Below are 17,563 nucleotides of genomic sequence, written 5' to 3'. Positions count from 1 at the left end.
AATACAATATACAGCAATTTCGAATAAAATTTGCTTGGAATTGAAAGGCGTTTTTCATTCCCTATATAATTATCAATGCAAAATCATGGTTTATATATATACACACATACACAAAACAGACTTACATATTACATGAATACATATATTTATGACTATATTTGCTGTTTAATTGTTATTAGCAAAAATTCATACATATTTACAATTTAATAGTAAATATTTAGAATTTCTGAACTTGCAGTCGTTATATTTTACAATTATTTTCGGGTGTGTTGGTGAGGAAAGTTTTCGAAAGATGAGAAAATATGGAAAATACTGTTTTAGTAGAAGGTGATAGAGAGGAACTATAGAAAGGGTATTGAAATGTCAGTCTACCAGAGTGAAATGTACAGAAAAGCAGATAAGATTATATAAAGGAGGGTAGATATTAAGGATCATTGAGGTATTTTCTTTAGCTATGGGGCGTTTTATTCATTTCTATATGGTTTTCATTTTTATTTCAAGCCACAGACATGGCACAACAATTTATTATGTTTTTTTTTTATGTTTTAAGGAATTTTTCTCCGTGTATGGTTCCCATAGTTTTGGCTAAACATTTAACAACAGCAACAAATATAAAAACAACAACAAATAATCGTTAACAAGTGCAAGATGAAACTGAAATGAAAAGAGAAGAAAAAGAATCAATGAATTATCAGCTAAATCGTGTTTTTAATAATATACTATATTATACTATATTATTATACTATACTATTATATATTATTTTGAATGTGTTGAATATTTTTCTAAAGTTTATTTTAAATCAAAGAATTATCTCGATCTGGAATATGCTTAAAAAATACTTAAAAAACAAAAAATAAATTTGATATTTACTTTTTGTTGTTTAATGGTTATCATCTCACCTTGCTCTGTGCCTGCACAGATGCTACAGATGCTAGACCCACTGTTCACGTCCTTCACACCACCTGCACGGTGGCAAAGGCACTAAAGGTGACCTTCTTGGGGAACTCCGGTCCGGGCGAGCCACGCGTCTTGATCACCGGCTTGAGGGGCTGGCGGGGCTTCAGGGAGAGCAGTCCGGCGGAGGCGGCCAGTTCCCTGAGGCGCTGGGAGAAGCCGCTGCCTGAGTGACCGGAAGTGGTGGCCGCATTGTGATGCTCCAGTCCAGCGCAGTCCAGAACATCCAGGCCGTTGTTGGAGCGATAAACCTGGGCGGTGGCCGTGGGATAAACCGCCAGGTTGGTGCCACCCACGCCTCCTGCCGCTGAGGTTGATGCGGTTGCCGTTGCATTGGCGGCTGCTGCCGGAGTTATGTATCTGAAATGCAAATAAAAGTTCAAAATTAGACTTTTTCAGAGTAAAGCAAATTTCAGGCACTTAGAATAATCTACATTATCATACAACTGAATTTGCATAATAACGAACGACCGCTAAAAAATGCCAACTCAAGTGTGGCAACAGAATATATATTCCCCTATTGTTATCACCACCTGGATTGGATGAAAGAAGTTGATTGGCAAGGGCTTGGAGCTGATATTACTCAGCACGCTAATTGATTTATTTTTCCTATAACTGAAACTAGCCGTACACGTGCCGGGTGTGAAGAGATCACCCCATATATAGAGGTGTGTCCCGTCAGGTCGCACACAACTGCGAACTCTTGGGAAGGATGATGCCCAGATCTGGGATCCCACTGGTTGGCAACAGCCATTTTGCGCTATCAAATCGCAGCAATTTATTCCATGATCCATCATCGTTTATTTGTGTGCCGAGTGGGCTTTGTTGGTTTGGGGCTGCTCTTGGTGCAACGCTAAAGACGCTAATCAATTTGTTTATGAGGCGAGCTTGCTTTGGGCTACTTTAGTTTATATATCTATATATTTATAAGGCTCACAATATTTGTGCTGTCGTGCAAAAATATATATGCAAATGAGTTTACACACAGCAGCCTCGATTTTTTTCGAGATAATTGTTCAGCGGCGAACTGAAATGGTTGGTTAAATAAAGTGTGATGAAAAATGAATGCCAGATGAGACATCAATACGCCAGTAAGGAGATCCAAGTGCTCAAACACTGAAGGGGTATATCCACTGTAAGCCGAAATTTGAGCCGAAACCCAAAAAATGGGTAACTTCCACTTGTGATTGAAGTGGCGTGGTTCATCTGGTTTTGAAGGGATCTCAGTAATTGGGTTCATGAGAAGCAAATATTTACACAATTGTATAACAAATTTATTGGTTATTTTTCCACACACTAAAGACGCACGATCGATTCCATGAATCAGAAACGAAAGTTATTTGGTTAAAGTGTTATTTCAGCATAAATGGAAAAATTGTATGAGCACATTTATAAATAAAGGCCATGAACCACATCAAAATGTTGTTAAAAGTCTTTCATTTAGAACAAACCCTTTTTTGGTAAGGGTATTTATTTTGCGGGCATTAAGATATAATTGCCGCTTGCTTTTTGGCTTAATGACTGTTGGTTTGGATATTTTCTGGCCTTTTTACGATAGATTCGGCATTCGGCATTGTTGAGTTAATTGTGGCAATTATTTTGGCAATATAATTCGCTTGCTTGATGTCAATCTCAGACACGCTTGCTATCACAGTGCAATTCGAGTGCAACTTTGTACTTAGATCGTAACTAGCCCGAATTAGCATAGTACTGCCTTGTGTTTGAACTTCCTAATAAAGTCAGGCTTCGAATGACATTGCGGCTGGTTAATCGTCTTAGTTCCTAAGGCCTACGTTTGATTTTAAGTATCTGCGATTTGATTTATCGGCTTTAGGGCGGTTTCGATCAGCTGCTAAGGAAAATATCTATGTGGGTCAGATCGCGATCGCAGTCGAAGCTCAACATCTTAATTACATTCATTAAATTTGTTTGCTAAGCTTTCAGACGATTTTATTGGTTTCATTGCTCGCTTTATCATGCCCTTTGCTCAAGTGCTCCAACCGTGTGAATTATCTTCGGGTTTCGTTTTACAATTTTGTTCATCTTTTCTGTGGTCATTGTTCTTGTTTTTTTTATTTTGCTTAGACTGCGGTTTATGTGTATATAATTAAGCAGGGAGTTGCATTCAAAATGTATTTTGGTCGGTGGCTTTTGTGTTGGTCTGTGTTTGTTTTCGCTTTGGCATTGAACTTTGCTTCGACTTTGAGGCTTTGAAGCATTCAGAAAATCATAATTAATTATAATATTATAAACATCTTCATATTGTCTGGCCCATCAACATATGACGACTGTCTGTATCTGCAAGTGTGTGAGAAAATTGCTAGCCATTTCTCACACAATTTACACTTGAAGGGGGTTTTTTCGTTGTGTTTTTGCTTTGAGGTATTTTCATTTTTAAGATATTTGTAGCAATGTCAGGGGAAAGCACAAAAATAGGCTCCAAAGTTGTTGCAGTGGGAATGCATTTTGATGCCATTTGAAACTGAGGAATTTTAATTAGTGAGCCAGCCCTGTTATAAAATGCTAATTAATATTTTAGGTATTTTTTAAATGATATTTTCGCTGCAAAAATGTACGACTTTGGAACAAGATTTCTCTCTTAAAATACATTTTTTAATGGCAATTTGGTGCATTCAATGGAACTCTTCATTCCTGTGATTTCTATTTCATTTTATTTAGCTAATTCATTTCCATCTAAGATCTAAATCTGGTGTACATTTTGTTCACAATAACGCATTCTTTTGGATATCTTTGTGCCCGTCAGCACTTGTCTAATCCCATAACTTAGATTCCAAGCAACTTCCACCCCTGGCCCCGCTATTAAAACGCATCCAAATTGGCTTAAATAGTTACTAATTCTGACCCAATTCTCATCGCTTGTCTTTTAAGAGGGGAGTGGGGGAGGAGGAAGTGGTTTGATGGGGATTAGACTGGTTAAATTAATAAATCATAGCTGATTTCGGCTTGCCCAAGATGATTGTCTGCTTCCCCATTTAATTTTTATATATGCAGCTCGGTGGTGACTGTGCTCAAGTTCAGCGAGCGCATAAATTTAAACCCAATCGAAAGGGAAGCGCAAGGCGATTTCGGTTTTGGCCAGGCAAATTGAGTGATTTTTGGCTGAGGCAATTTAATTGCCAGATCAATGAAGTAGATACCGATTGGCAGTTAATTTGATGTGGCAATCACCCAACAGCGGTGCATCTGAACAAATATTTCAATTTTGATGTCACGAAGTTGTCAAACTTTTGACAAATGGCCAAACAAGTTTCTCTGGCCAAGTACTCACAAGATTGCCAACAATCCGCTGCGACGATGCTTAGCATTAGGCAAATGTCTGGCATAACAATTTGTCAAATGCTCTCGACATAAAACCATCAAACTGAATCAATAGAAGAGCAAAAAGCAAGCAAATTGCATAATAAATCCAAATAAAAGCAGCGCTTAACCATAAATATCGTTAGACTTTGAACGAAGAGGGGAAACACAAGTTTATAGGCGGAAGTGGGATAAACTGCAGATGTATAATACAGCAATCTAAGAACTTATGGCCACAAATGATAATATCAATAAATGTTTTAAATTAACAATTTATATATATAAAATAAATTACCTAACATAAACATTTATGGTAAGTTTACATATATCATAACATTACGTCCCCAGATTCCATTGTATTTTTTCCATTAATAAACAAGCTTCATTCAATCGAAAAACCGGAAAAAAAAACTTGTTCAATTTACACATTTTCGAACCAGAAATACTATAAATATGCTTACAGCTGTAGAGCATAGATATGGCATAGAGAGAGCGCTGGGGATCTAAGCCAGCTGCCGGCTGTCTTCCAACATAATTACATATTTTTACTGTTGCAGTTGCATCTTCTTTATGCGGCCTGTCTCGAACTTCCCCCAGCTTTCTGCCTGTGTGGTATGTTAAGCAGCTGCCCAGAAAATGGCAAAAAGAAAATATATAATAACGAAAGAAAAGAAAACAAAAGAAGCGCCGCACATGCTCAGTTTCACATCCGCATGGCTTTCCTCTACATGCCCCTCTCGCCCCTCGGTCCAACAATTGCTTTATTTTGGGGCAAATGAAAAGCAATTTTTATGCCACAATTATCCGCAACAGCCGAAGGCGCTGCAGAATGCGAAGTGCGGCAAGTTCCGTCCTCCAGTTCGTTGCCTGAGTCTTTTGTTTAGCATACGGCACAAGAATATTCTAGCACAGTCGGAGGAAGTTGGTATGGAATGTGTCGCAAGTCGCACATATTCTATGGAGAAATTTCTGGAGGCGAAATTGTTTTAATATAGTCCACTTACAGTTTGACAGCCGTTAGGCTTGATGTACTTCGATTCGCGTATGTAATATGGATAATAACTGTTTTACTTATTTTATTGCAGTTTAAATAGAGATATTTAATTAGTTAAAGCTTTAAAGCTTTGCTAATTGAAGGCGTATTAGCAAATATAAGAAAAATTATGTACAAATTTTTAAAATTGATTTTAAAAGCTTTAAGCCGAAATAAAAGTTATCATTAAAAAACTGGAAACCACATGTTAAAGTCATTTAAGCTTCAGAGGAAGCAAACAAAATTTCGCTTCACTCAATTTTGTTTTGGCCTGCTTATTTGGTAATATAATTTATTTGGCATACTTTAACCGACTTGTTATTAGCATTGACTGGTTCTTTCAGACCGCTGACTGTTGTTCTGCCGCTCGGTCGTAAGTAATGTCTATATAAAAATATGTATCGCATCATTTGGCTCGACTTTTGACATTTCCAACCGATTAGCGAAGTGAGTCGCATCGAATCGAAACACGTTTCGATCGCTTCTCGAAATATTCTAATATTCAGCATGGGCGTTCTCCCTTTTATTTTGCGAAAAACGATCACTTGGGGCGACGTAAAATGTCAAGGTTGCATGTGCCAAAAGACATTCGTGCTGACTCGTCAAATATCCATTTGCGACTTCGCATCTTGTAAGCGGCGAGAATTTCCAATTACAGTGGCCGAAGGAATAGAAGATGGGCATCATAAAGCCCAAATGGATCTCTGATTGTTTAGCCAGTCATCGCCCCGAAAAAGTGAAGGCATAGAAGAATCCCGGAGGCCGAAGGGCAGGAGCAACATGAGGTGAGGCAAATCTTTCACACGTTCAAAGCTCTTTCGAGGGGAGTGCGAATAATCCCCACACTGCCTCGTCTATTGTGCGTCTCTCCGCCCAGACCATTGAAATTGTTTATTGAAATCGATGATGAATGATTGAAAGTTACTATTAGTTGCCAGCAGTTGCCGCAGTTGCTGCCGCCGCTGTTGTTATTATTGAATTTGCTGTCGGAAGCAATTTACAAATTGTTTCGCCGGACAGCAGTTTCTTCTGTTCTGTTCTATTCTGTTTTCCACTTTTTTCGCTTTGTCTTGTTTGATTCTGAAAATTTCTTTCATCTTTTTACTTTTCTTTCGCTATTAAAGTTATATGAAAGGAATAGAGCATTTTTAAGTTTAAGTTATCATGGTGCACCAGGAAAGTAGATTCCATATTCAAGTTTGTTGACTAAGTCTTTCGTTTAGAAAACTAACTAACTACTAACTATAGAAGTAAACAGCTTAAATATAACTCCTATACACATGGATAACTTATGACATAAACATCGAATAATTTAATAATTTTTATTCAATGTTTTTTAAGTTAGCCCGTAAAGATCTTATTTTAAAATGTGGAAACAGAAAAATTTTCATTGAACAATACAGCTATGGGTAACGAATTATAAGTAGAGAAAGCTACTAAAATCGCGCTTCATCTTAATAAATTTGAAATAACAAAGTTTCCAGGTGCTCGAAGGTGTTGTTGGTGCAAAGTGATAAGTGAGTGATTAACACCAGCGAAATAATGCAATGTTCGTAGTGCTGCGGAATTGAAGCGTGGACAGCACTTTATCTCGTTTTACACTCCAATTGCTGGGCAAGAGAAATAGTGAGTGAGTTACTCGTATACCGATTTTCACTCTCTTTGCTACTCGACAAAAAAGTTGATCGAACCTTGAAAAGTACGCACTTAAACCATTGTGATTGCCCACAATTGTGAATCAAAAAATAGTCTGGCGAGCAAAACAAAATCCCAGAAAACGTCTACAAAACCTTAAGATTAGCATTAAAGAAAACAAGCAAAAAAACAAAAACTAACTACCTTACAACAACCAAAAGCAGCGATCAAAGCGCAGTAAAAGGGAAACACAAGAGGCGCGCAAAAATTCAAAGAGCAACGGCTGTAAGCAAGGGAAAACAGTTAGTTCCTACACTTATAAACATAATTGCTAATATAACATCAAAATTGTTTTAGAAATGTTTAGAAAAATATTGTAAATTTTAGTTTGAGAATACTGTTCCTCATCAATTCTAAAATTTCATTTATATGTCTACCTTTATATAGCTCATCCCATTGTATTCAATTTATTAGCTGAAAAAGTAACTCGCATAAATTGTAATTTATTAAATTACAAATCATGACTCATAAGTTCCATATTACATCACACATTTTTTGTGCAAGTGTACTCTTTGAAGCTAAGGGCACCCAGCAAACCAGCGGACGTCAAAGGCAGCAACGTAGCATTTTTATGAAGTAATTAAAGCGCATGAATTGGCCAATTGTCCAAAAGTCGGGATCCGTGGCGTCGTAGAGCAGGTTGATGTGAATTAATTACTGACCCCAAAGCGTTGGCAATTTTCCAGGTGCTAGATGCCGTTAAAAGGCTTCGCCGGCGAAAGAGTCTTGTCTTCATAGAGCCTATGCTTCAGCTCGGGCAGTTGGCTACTGTTTAGTGCCTGAAGATGCATAGATAAGCGACCCAAGATGGGGCAGGATTTCTTTGTCGAGAAAAAAGTTGATTAGGTAAGCGACGGGCGAGTGGAAACGGCTATTCAGGCTTTTATGGACGGTTCTTTTGGGGCATAGATTAACCCAAATTAGAGATAAGTGCGAAAGAAGCCTTTTAAAGCAGATTACCGATACCTAATGGAGAGGTCATCAGCGAGATTGCAATAGATTTATGCTAAAATGCTGGAGTTTTTAGTAAAGTACAAAATGTGATTACAATTACAATTGGTTAAAGCTAAAGCTGAAGATTACAACATGACAGGTCTATGAGTCAATAAAAACTTAAGATCGAATCATATAAGTCAAGGCCTTTCTGCAGCACTTAATTTCCAGAGCGATTATGAAGAGTCTTTCCTGTGGCAGTGATTGACCAACAGAGCGTAGTTAAAAATACTTTTCTTTACGTCAGCTAACTGCTATTAAAAAGCATCGAAGAGTGCATCATAACAACTTCCGCAAGTGGTTAACACCTTTCAAAATAAAGTCTCAGTCTCACAGCCCGAATAAAATACAAACCCGTACATTCAAAGCAATTTTGAGATGCAGTCGAGTTGATCGCACCATTCTCGAGTGTTTCCAGTTTTGTGCTGAATATATGGATATCTGGACAGTTGCATCTCGCACGTCAAACGTAAGCGGAAGAAGTAAAAGTTTTTAAGGCACTTTGCTCATAATTATATTTAAACAAGGAAAGAAAATAACAAATAAATATGCGGCAGCGAAATTGAAAGTTCAACAAAGGGGCTGACAAGCAGCATTAAATGATTTAGATGTACATGGGGTGGATAAAAAATAGTTGTCAATAGTTATATGCTCATGCGGAAGTCGAAACATAAGGAAGCTCTTCTCATATCTAATGGAAATTCATGGTGAAAAATCAAAAGTCTATAAAAATCAATTAACATTTATGCCTGATGACAATTTCTGCTTTGTTTACGAGGCAAGCAATAGCCCCTTTCCCCATTTTTACAACTTTTTCCGTTTGCGTTGACTGATCATTGGCTTGCCACATTGTGTGGGTGTGTGTTTTTTTTATTAGCCTCTTGGCATTTTATAAGCAAATATCAAGCGTTTTAATGCCGACTCCATTGAGTTATGATCAATTAAGGCAAGAATGAATGTTTGACTGCTGTGGCAATGGTCGATATTTGCATCTAGCCGCACCTGATTACCTAACACATGCTGTTAAATTGAGCACTTCTTATCTTCTTTAATGCGAATACTAAGTAGCTTACCTTAATTTATAAAGCCTATTGGATCTTCCAATAAACCTTGGAAAATATGTATTTATTGAATTATTCAGCTTGAGCTTGAGTAACTTTTTCAAAGCTTCTGTAAATGGTAATTAGTGTGAATAAATTGGCCAAGTGTTATTTGCCCGATTCCAATTATAATTTATAAACTTTTGTTTGCATTTCCCAACAGCGGCAACGCCTTTATTTATTAACTCCCGTCTCTTTTGGCTACTTTTCAAGTGAAGCAAACTAGATTCCGACTGCAGCACAAGCCAAATCACGACACTATCAATTAGAGACACCCAACAAGACAATTGTTTAAATGTTTCACAAAGAAATAGCAAAACTAACTCTGCTCCGCCGCTTGTAACTCGTTAGCGGGGCGTGTCCCTCTCGTTTATTATTTCAAGTTGAGGTTTCGCAATGTGAACGAAACAAGGAGGAATAACCAAATAGTTTTGTTTTTGTGCCTTGGGAGCGTGTATTACAAGCAGATCTAGCAACCGAAATTGCTCCAATTTGTTTGGGAACTTTTGTCGAAACTTTAATTATGCAAGTGTACGGCGCCCACAAAAGAGTTTATCCATACAGATGGATAATTTGCATGAAATTAGCTGCGAGGGACAGTCATAAAAGTGTGCCCCACTTGGAAGGTTAGTTGGACACTTTTATGGGGCTTCCCAGCCGAATAAGGGAGTTATTATTGTTTGTCACACTGACTCAATTCTGCTGCTCACTTGACCAACTGAGATCTCGGAGAAAAGGCTATGAAAACAAACTGCAGATGGGTTAGACCCAGACAGCGACCAGTATGTTGCGATGCCCTCAAAAACATTTCTGCAGAGGCACTCAAGTGTACTTGTCTACCCTTGCCACGGACCGTCTCTACACAGAGGGAAATTCGAAAATCTTTGATTAAAAAGTAGTGTGCAAGTAGCAAATTGTAATAACTAAGTTTTACGCGGTTAGCTTATGTTTATATTAACTAAAGTTGTAGTAAACCCTTCTTTTTACAGGATTTTGTTTTCATAAATGGCTTTAAGACTTTCTTGCAGCGCAGCCCAAGAAGTTGCCTAGGTGCCCACGGTAGTGCATAGGTGCAACCTGCGGCACAAACGACGACGCGACAGAGGAGACACAATGCCACTTGCCGTTGGTTGGCTTCCTGCTCAGAAAGTCCAAACATGTCATGGACTGACTCCGAGTCCCCGAGTCTCCGATTCTCCGATTCCGACTGACTGCCTTTCCCAAAGACACTTTGTGGTTTTTAGCTCTGCGTTAAGACGGAAAGTGTTTTTTTCTTGCTCCTCGCCTTCCTCCTACCAAGCGTCTTTTGCAAAAACATGTCAGGGCGACACTTTGACCAAGTTGCAGGTTTCTTTTTTTTTATAGACACAACTTGCAACTCGTCGTCGGCAGTGGCAATAACAACAAATACGGCAAAGGCAACAACTCAATGCCAAAAGTGCAATGAAGAGTAAAGTCAGGGTTAGTCCAAGTAAAGGTGCTGTGGTAAAGACAGACTTGCATAGTTGTCAATGTATGTACATCCAAAAACAAATTTTTTTTAAAGTTGGCTAAACAAAAATAACTACGTCTTGAAGGTGTGGAAACCCCACAATAAAGAAGTTAAAGTGATAGTTTGCTGGAAAAATATTTGCTCACTTTATAGCCATGCTCGTATGCATACAATTTCCAAAGTATAGATACATTTTACGACCTAAAAATGGGCTTCAAGATTTGAATTGTTCAAATAGTAAGATATAAGTACAGCCTAATAAGGATTTTCCAGTGAAAGTCTGGCATGTTCATAATTAAATCGAAATAGCGCTGTATTAGATTTTATTTTATGAACATGTTAAAACAAAAGCTGGGCTTAGAAATGATAATAAAAATGCAAATCTAAATTGATAATTAGTACTGGTAGCTAGTACTTTCAAATTATTATTAAAGCTACATTTAGAAAATATAATTTATCATTGCATTGAAAATGCTATGAGGAAATGATTTTAAGGCTAAGTGATATTAAATAATAGAGTTAATATAAAAGTCGATTGAATCACCATCAATGCTTACTCATTTTTACACAATACGATTTGAAAGCCGACATTAATATTTGTTTACCTGCTCACCTTTTTGCGCAATTTATTAAAAAATGCCAGACGGCAAGGCGCCTGACTTTTTACTGAGAGTCTAGATTTATTATAGTGAGCTGAGTGCAAAAAGTAATATATTTACATTTTAATGGAGCTATGACTCTTACATATTGACGAGAACTGTGAAACGCACAAAAATATAATATCGGAATGAAACCATTAGAGGATTTATCAGATAAACAGTCGTCTAAGCTGGCGTTAATTTGAAACCCTTTCATTAATACAAATATATTTAATTTGCATATCTAATAATACCAATCGAAGAGCCGGCAGAGAAATGTGTGCCAGAAGTCGATTTTAAGATTCTGGTTGCCAGAACTTGTGGCGTGACTATTAGGCAAACTAAATTCACATTCGGATACTTGCATAGATCACCCATCATTACCCACACGCAACGCCTCTAAAACTGTAAATGTTACTTGCTTGCAGACCTTGCTAGCCACCAGCAACAAGAAATAAACAAAAATAATTACAAATAAACAAAACGGTTGCCAACTGTGATGCGATGGCAGTGGAAAAGCGGGTCAAAAAGCAGTTGCAAATGCTAAAGTGATTAGCACAAAGTTGCTAGGCCCGCGGGGCGAGGGCCAATCGGGGCAATTAGCCGAACAAACCGAGGCTCAAAGCTGCCAAAAAAGATGAACATCATCAATGCGGATGGACGGATGAAGACGATGTATGGCCAGAAGATCTGTGCTTTCTAGGCTAATAGCCCACAAAAGCCCAGGGCACTAAGGTACCTATGTGGTTCCTGGCTGGTTCTGCTGAAAAGGTTTATGCAAATCACTGGGCCCTCTTCTTACGCGCCACCTGATGATTTGACAAATTCCGATTGGACCCAATAAAATAGTAGAAAAAATTACAACTTATTCCCCCGGTAGCTGACCATGACAATGCGATGCTATCGAAATGGGAAAAACGGCAGAGAGCCGCCATAGAAAATACCCGGCCAGCAGAAAAAGCATCACGAATGGAGCGGAAATTCCATGGAAAAGCTGAAAACTAAATCTTTTGATCCAGCCCAACCTCTTCCCGGCTAAATCAAGACTAATCGAATGAGCCAAATCTATTGTTGCCCGCAAAAAAAAAAACAAGCAGCAAAATGTTTCTCTTTTTTTTTGACTGGTTGGTTTTTGGAATTCAGAGGCAGCCTTTAATGGTTAAGCAGTTTCAGTTTCCTGTAAAAAATTTGTACAAGAAATATTTTGTTGTTAAGCAAAAATAGATCTGGCCAAACGCTCATTCAGCAGCCGCACGGCCAATGCCAAAAGGAATGTAAAGTGAGAGGGGCTGAAGCCGTAGCTGGACATGAACCTGAATCCGACTCCAGCTCCCAGCTTTCAGCTCCCAGCTCCCATCTCCAACTCCAAGTCGAACCCGAATCCGAACCGTTAAAAGCGTAACAACAAGTGCTGGCCACAATTTATTGGCCAAGCGTGTTGAAAAGCCAAAGCACAAGCCACGGTTTCAGTCGCAGACGAGACGACAACATCGTCAATGAGATCCTCCTGCTCCTCCCCCACCTCTTCGTACTCCTGCTCCTCCGTGCTCCTCCAGCTTCCCAGCCTCCATGTCTTTCTCTTTCTCCAATGGCCAATGAATGGAATTTCGCTGCATAGCCGCTGAACTTTGCTAACCTTTTCAGCTAGCCAGGAAGCCAATTGCCCATTTCAACGGGATACACTAACTTCTTAAGAAGTTCTGGGTTGGTATAGTCCAAATGGAATATAGTTTGAAATTGAATATAGTTTACACAATTATATTCAAACTATATTTGGTAAACTTACTTGTTACAACTATTTGTTTAATAATTATACAAAATATTCCAAAATCTTAACAAGTCTTAGCTCAGAAAATGTGAATTAAATTTCAAGCTGGTAACCTAATCTTAATAGAACCTAATCTCAAGAACATTTACTCACATTAAAAAATTCTATACAAAAAATCCACGTTTTTAACTTTCATAATTATTTGGCCTGAATCTTTAAAGCTGAATGGCTTATAATTTAAAGAGTATTCAGAATTCCAATCTTGTAAAGTAAATTGCTATCAACATTAACATTTATCAACTGCTACAGTTTTTAGCCAGCCCATTCCTAATCCCCCCTGCCCCCTGCCCAACAAGCATTTTACTTGGGCGCAAACTTGTGCTAATGATAATGATGATACTGGAAGGGGAGTGGAGGGGGCCGAGGGATGCTCTCTCCTGGAAGTTGTTTACCAAGTTGCCAAATGGCCAATTCGCTTAGCTAATTCATATTGGCAGGCCGTTTGTCTTTATCGCCGCCTGCCATCGCAGACGGAAATTTATTGATAGGCAGTGAAAGGCTTGGGAAAACTAAACTGGAGTTGAGCCAAAGTGAGTCCAGGCCTGCAATTGAAGCATTATAATTCACTTCATTAATAATTTATTCTGACCCACATTCCCCACGAAATCAAGCTAGGCAGATCAAACCGAAAAATAAACGTTAAATGAGCTTTTTCTCAGGAATATTTTGACTTCTGAAGGGTATCATTAACTTGATAGATTTAGATTGAGCCACTTTTAGAAATGTTGGCTTAAATGCATACAATCTAGAGCTAAAAAAACTAGTTTTAATGCAAAACTAAAAGTAAAAAAAATTATCATACAAAAGTATGATAATACTTTGGAAGTAATCCCAGGGCACTGATTCGTTGAGCTGTGATCGATCGGTCGTTCTTTGTGTAGTTTTTGCAATAATTAAAGCTCATCTTCGGAAACCGCTTTGTGACTAATTTAACCAATAACGAAGCGTGTTCTGTGGTGATTAGAAGTTGCCCAAAAAAGAACCGCCAACAGAAATCAGTAAAAACAACTGGCAGAAGGTGGCCGATGGAAAGCGGGCCACAAATTTAACGCTCATTACGCGCACGGCTTGACGTGACCATCGGCGGTGACGCGAGTTTCGTGGGCAGCGACTTCGTTTTGGGTTCTGTTTTGGGAGCCCCGGGTTCCTCCACCTGCCCCAAAACGAGGCAAATTGTGATCCATTTTATAAGTGGAAACTCAACAATGTTTTGGCTATTAGTTAGAATGCTTCTAATATACCACCGGGCATGTGTGTGTCTGCTGCGGGGGAGCTCAACAAATTGAGGCTACTGTTGCACACGACGCCGCCATCGAGGGAACTTTGCCACTTCACTCCTTCGAGCGATCTGTCTGCGGTTCAGTTCAGTGGAGTTCTTGGCGTTTTCCTATTTTTTTTTTTTTTTGTTTTTTTTGAGGCCCTAATGAGGCTCGGCTATTGAGTTATGATCATACAATTTGCCGGAGATACTTAAGATACTCGGCGGACCACCCGGGCTAAGACATTTGCCACTCATCAGACCGCCTAACTGTAAATCTCGGTGGGGCATGCAGCGCGGAGGCGGAGTGCTCTTTGGCAGTGTTCTTGTCAAGGCGGTGAGTTGGAAAATTGCCGGGCCAGAGGTGGGGGCCATTTGGCTTTTCCTGGGGACTCAATAACTCTTTTGTTCTCATTAAGGTCTCGGCCGAGATTGGGGGCTCTGATATTTCTTGGAATTGGGAAGTCTCTGAGAACGGATAATCGACTTTTAATACCAGAACCTTTCGCTAATAATGAATTTAGTCACTTAATAAATTATAAATAATAATTCTTTCCCTGAAACCTTAACAAACGCAATCTCAGTGCTTACAGTTTGGGCTAAACTAAGATATTTTACTATATGAATATGTAAGTTTCTTATATTTCATTTTTTCATTTGGTTTGTTCATTTTCAAATATAACAAATTCGTTCTATATCTGGAGCGAAGTCGACTTAGTGACCTTATCTTTAAGAACTCCGATTGTCAGAACAGCCATATTTAGTTTCAACACGCTCACACGCTGCTGACACACTTACATTGATTTACCTTCATTGGGAGCCGAGAGAAATGCCTTCGAGAGGTTTCCGAGAAAACGGACTTGGGCCTTGTTTGGGCCACGTTCACTTTGGACTAACGCGTGCCACTTGCCAAGGCGCATAGGCTGCACGAATTTTGGCGACCGTAACAGTTGCAACTTGCAACTTGCGAGGTGAACGGGAACGCCCCATTGTCCATCGATTGTTGTACGATATAGAAACCTATGACAACAACAAAATACTGTGACTCACGCGCTTTTGTGCCTATGCCTGTGGCAAACCACCTGTTCTTCTGCGCAGAGAAAAATAATCTTTAATCACAGGGGTTTGGCTTGTGTGAACTAATGTCGTATAGATTGTTTTCAATATTTTTTTTTAGCTTGCACCGCCAAGTGAATATGTGTCACACATCGAGTGCCGTTGCCTCGGGATTTTCATCCACCTCTCGAATTGCCCAACGCGCCAAATGTGGAGCAAGCGACTCAAAAACTTATTTAGTAGCTCCGCCTAATCTTTTCTGAGCCGTCGTGCCTATATAACCATATATATTATGGATGTCTGTGGGGTCTTTATGCAAAATGTCCGACACTCGAGCAGCACTTGCCTTCATGTCTCTACATATGTACATATGTGTGAGCCAATAGGCATAAATTTGGCTTTGTTGAGGGGGAATCAGAAGAGGTGACGATTTGAGGTGGTTAATGATGTCTGGCCAGTGGAACAGTGGTTTTACTTACTATTTATGTTGAACATACCTAACTTAAGAAATTTAATCAATGAAAATATAAATACTTCACTGAATTTAGCTAAGTTCGTAGAATTTGTATTGTCATTCCTTGGATTTATTTGTGCAGGTCTTGACTTTCCCAACTCGACCCACTGTGTTCGGTCAGCCTAAGTTGCGTGTGTTGTTGTAGACTTTGTGTTGCGTGTTGAAAAATCTTTTGGGCAATTGAGTCAGTCGCCAGTCGGTTTTGTTTGCTTTGCTCTTTTCCCTGACTACCATTACCAATCGCCATATAGCTGCCTCCACGCAGATCGGCGCCTTCTTTTGCATAAGTGGCGCATGCGCAATATTGACAGCTAATTGTACACAGATGGCATCAAATTTACTCATGCAAGCGGATATCTCCCCTCCTCACCTGCTCTTTGCCATTTTCTGGGGGGAAAACTCACACGCACAGAGGAATTCGAGATTAGAATTGGCCAGCAGAAAAATGAGATGGATGCGAGCGTAACAAGATTTCCATGTTGGATGACTTTTATCCATTTCACGCCCCTCGAGCCGCTCTCTTTGCGGCACAACGCCCACTGTCGGTTTGGTCAAGTCGAGCAGCCAGTTTTTGCGCAGACTGAGACTTTTGTACACAGTAGCTTTGGGTACTACAGCTACAGTATGGCCTTTGTAGAGGTTGTTTTTTAAGTAGCCTTGAAGAATCTTTAATAGTACTACCAAAATATCGATAGCACCACTTTTGAAATTTAGTTTTTGTGTTATTTTGTTCATTAGGTATAATCTACATCTTGGTTTACTTAGTTGGTGGTTGGTTTAATTTCTAAAACTAGAGGGTATATGCGTTTCTGCTAGGCTAGGTTAATTCTGCGCATTTTTTCGTTGCTAATTTAGCGCTTGAGTAAATTGCTCTGATCGTTTCCTTTCGCACCACTCCCCCCCTTTTGGATTGGATACCCCTCATCACACACCTCCCCTGCTGATTAGATTTTGTGAAAGGCGCTGCCGCTCTGCTTTGCTGCCACTGCACCAAATTTGCCAAAAAAGGGAGCGCACCACATGCTGGGCGGCGGGGAAATGACGGCGGAATATCCAAGCCGATCCGTGGGAGAGTGGAAATGCATGATGGGATGCTACTAGGCTGCCATTTGGACCCCCCAGGGAGGGGGCTTGCCATACGTGTGCGTTCTCCGTGGCAGCCCAGGCCCCCACTTTCCCCCGCCTTACCCCACCCCATTTTCCACCCCTTTGCCGAACGATTATTCTTGGCATGCTAACGGTAAGCGTGACGCATTTTTTCGTCTCGTTTGCTCTGGTTGCCTGTGTTTCGTTGGCTAACATGTCGCATCATTAACCCATGCTGGCCGTTATTATTCCGCTGGCTTATTTAGCCTGAATTGCGCACACAAAACTTATGCAAGCGCACTGCAGCGGTCCACTAAAATGAAAATCGTTTACATTTCGAATCGAAATTGGGTGCAACGGTCAGTGCCCCATTGTTAAGATTTTTGCTATAATTTTGGTTGTTTTTTTTTTTCAGTTTTCACCAAGCTCTATGGCTAGGGCGTTGGTCCGCGCCGATCTGTCCAATTATTTGCATTAGCTTAACTTAGTTGTGTAGTTGGCCCAACATACATAACCCAATAAGGCGTGCAGGGAGATTTCAAAAGCTTACCTGAAACGAGAAGAAAAGGGAGTTACAATGAGTTGGACTGAGTTGGC

The 17,563-nt window shown here is 39.5% G+C and overlaps 1 protein-coding gene across 1 annotated transcript in view; it reads right to left on the bottom strand.

The window, feature by feature from the left end:
• Positions 1 to 479: 479 nt before the first annotated feature.
• The window catches only part of LOC6614328, a 47,162-nt gene continuing 30,078 nt past the window's right edge, over positions 480 to 17,563 (bottom strand). The window contains exons 2-3 of the mRNA XM_002038732.2: positions 901 to 1,315; positions 480 to 654 (exon numbers count right to left, since the gene is read on the bottom strand). Of these exons, the coding sequence (XP_002038768.1) occupies positions 955 to 1,315 (361 nt within the window). The 3' untranslated portion in view covers positions 480 to 654; positions 901 to 954. The remainder of the gene's footprint in view (positions 655 to 900; positions 1,316 to 17,563) is intronic.

Source organism: Drosophila sechellia, chromosome 3R (assembly GCF_004382195.2).
Source record: "Drosophila sechellia strain sech25 chromosome 3R, ASM438219v1, whole genome shotgun sequence".
NCBI lineage: Eukaryota > Metazoa > Arthropoda > Insecta > Diptera > Drosophilidae > Drosophila > Drosophila sechellia.
This window is presented reverse-complemented; position numbering and strand designations above follow the sequence as displayed.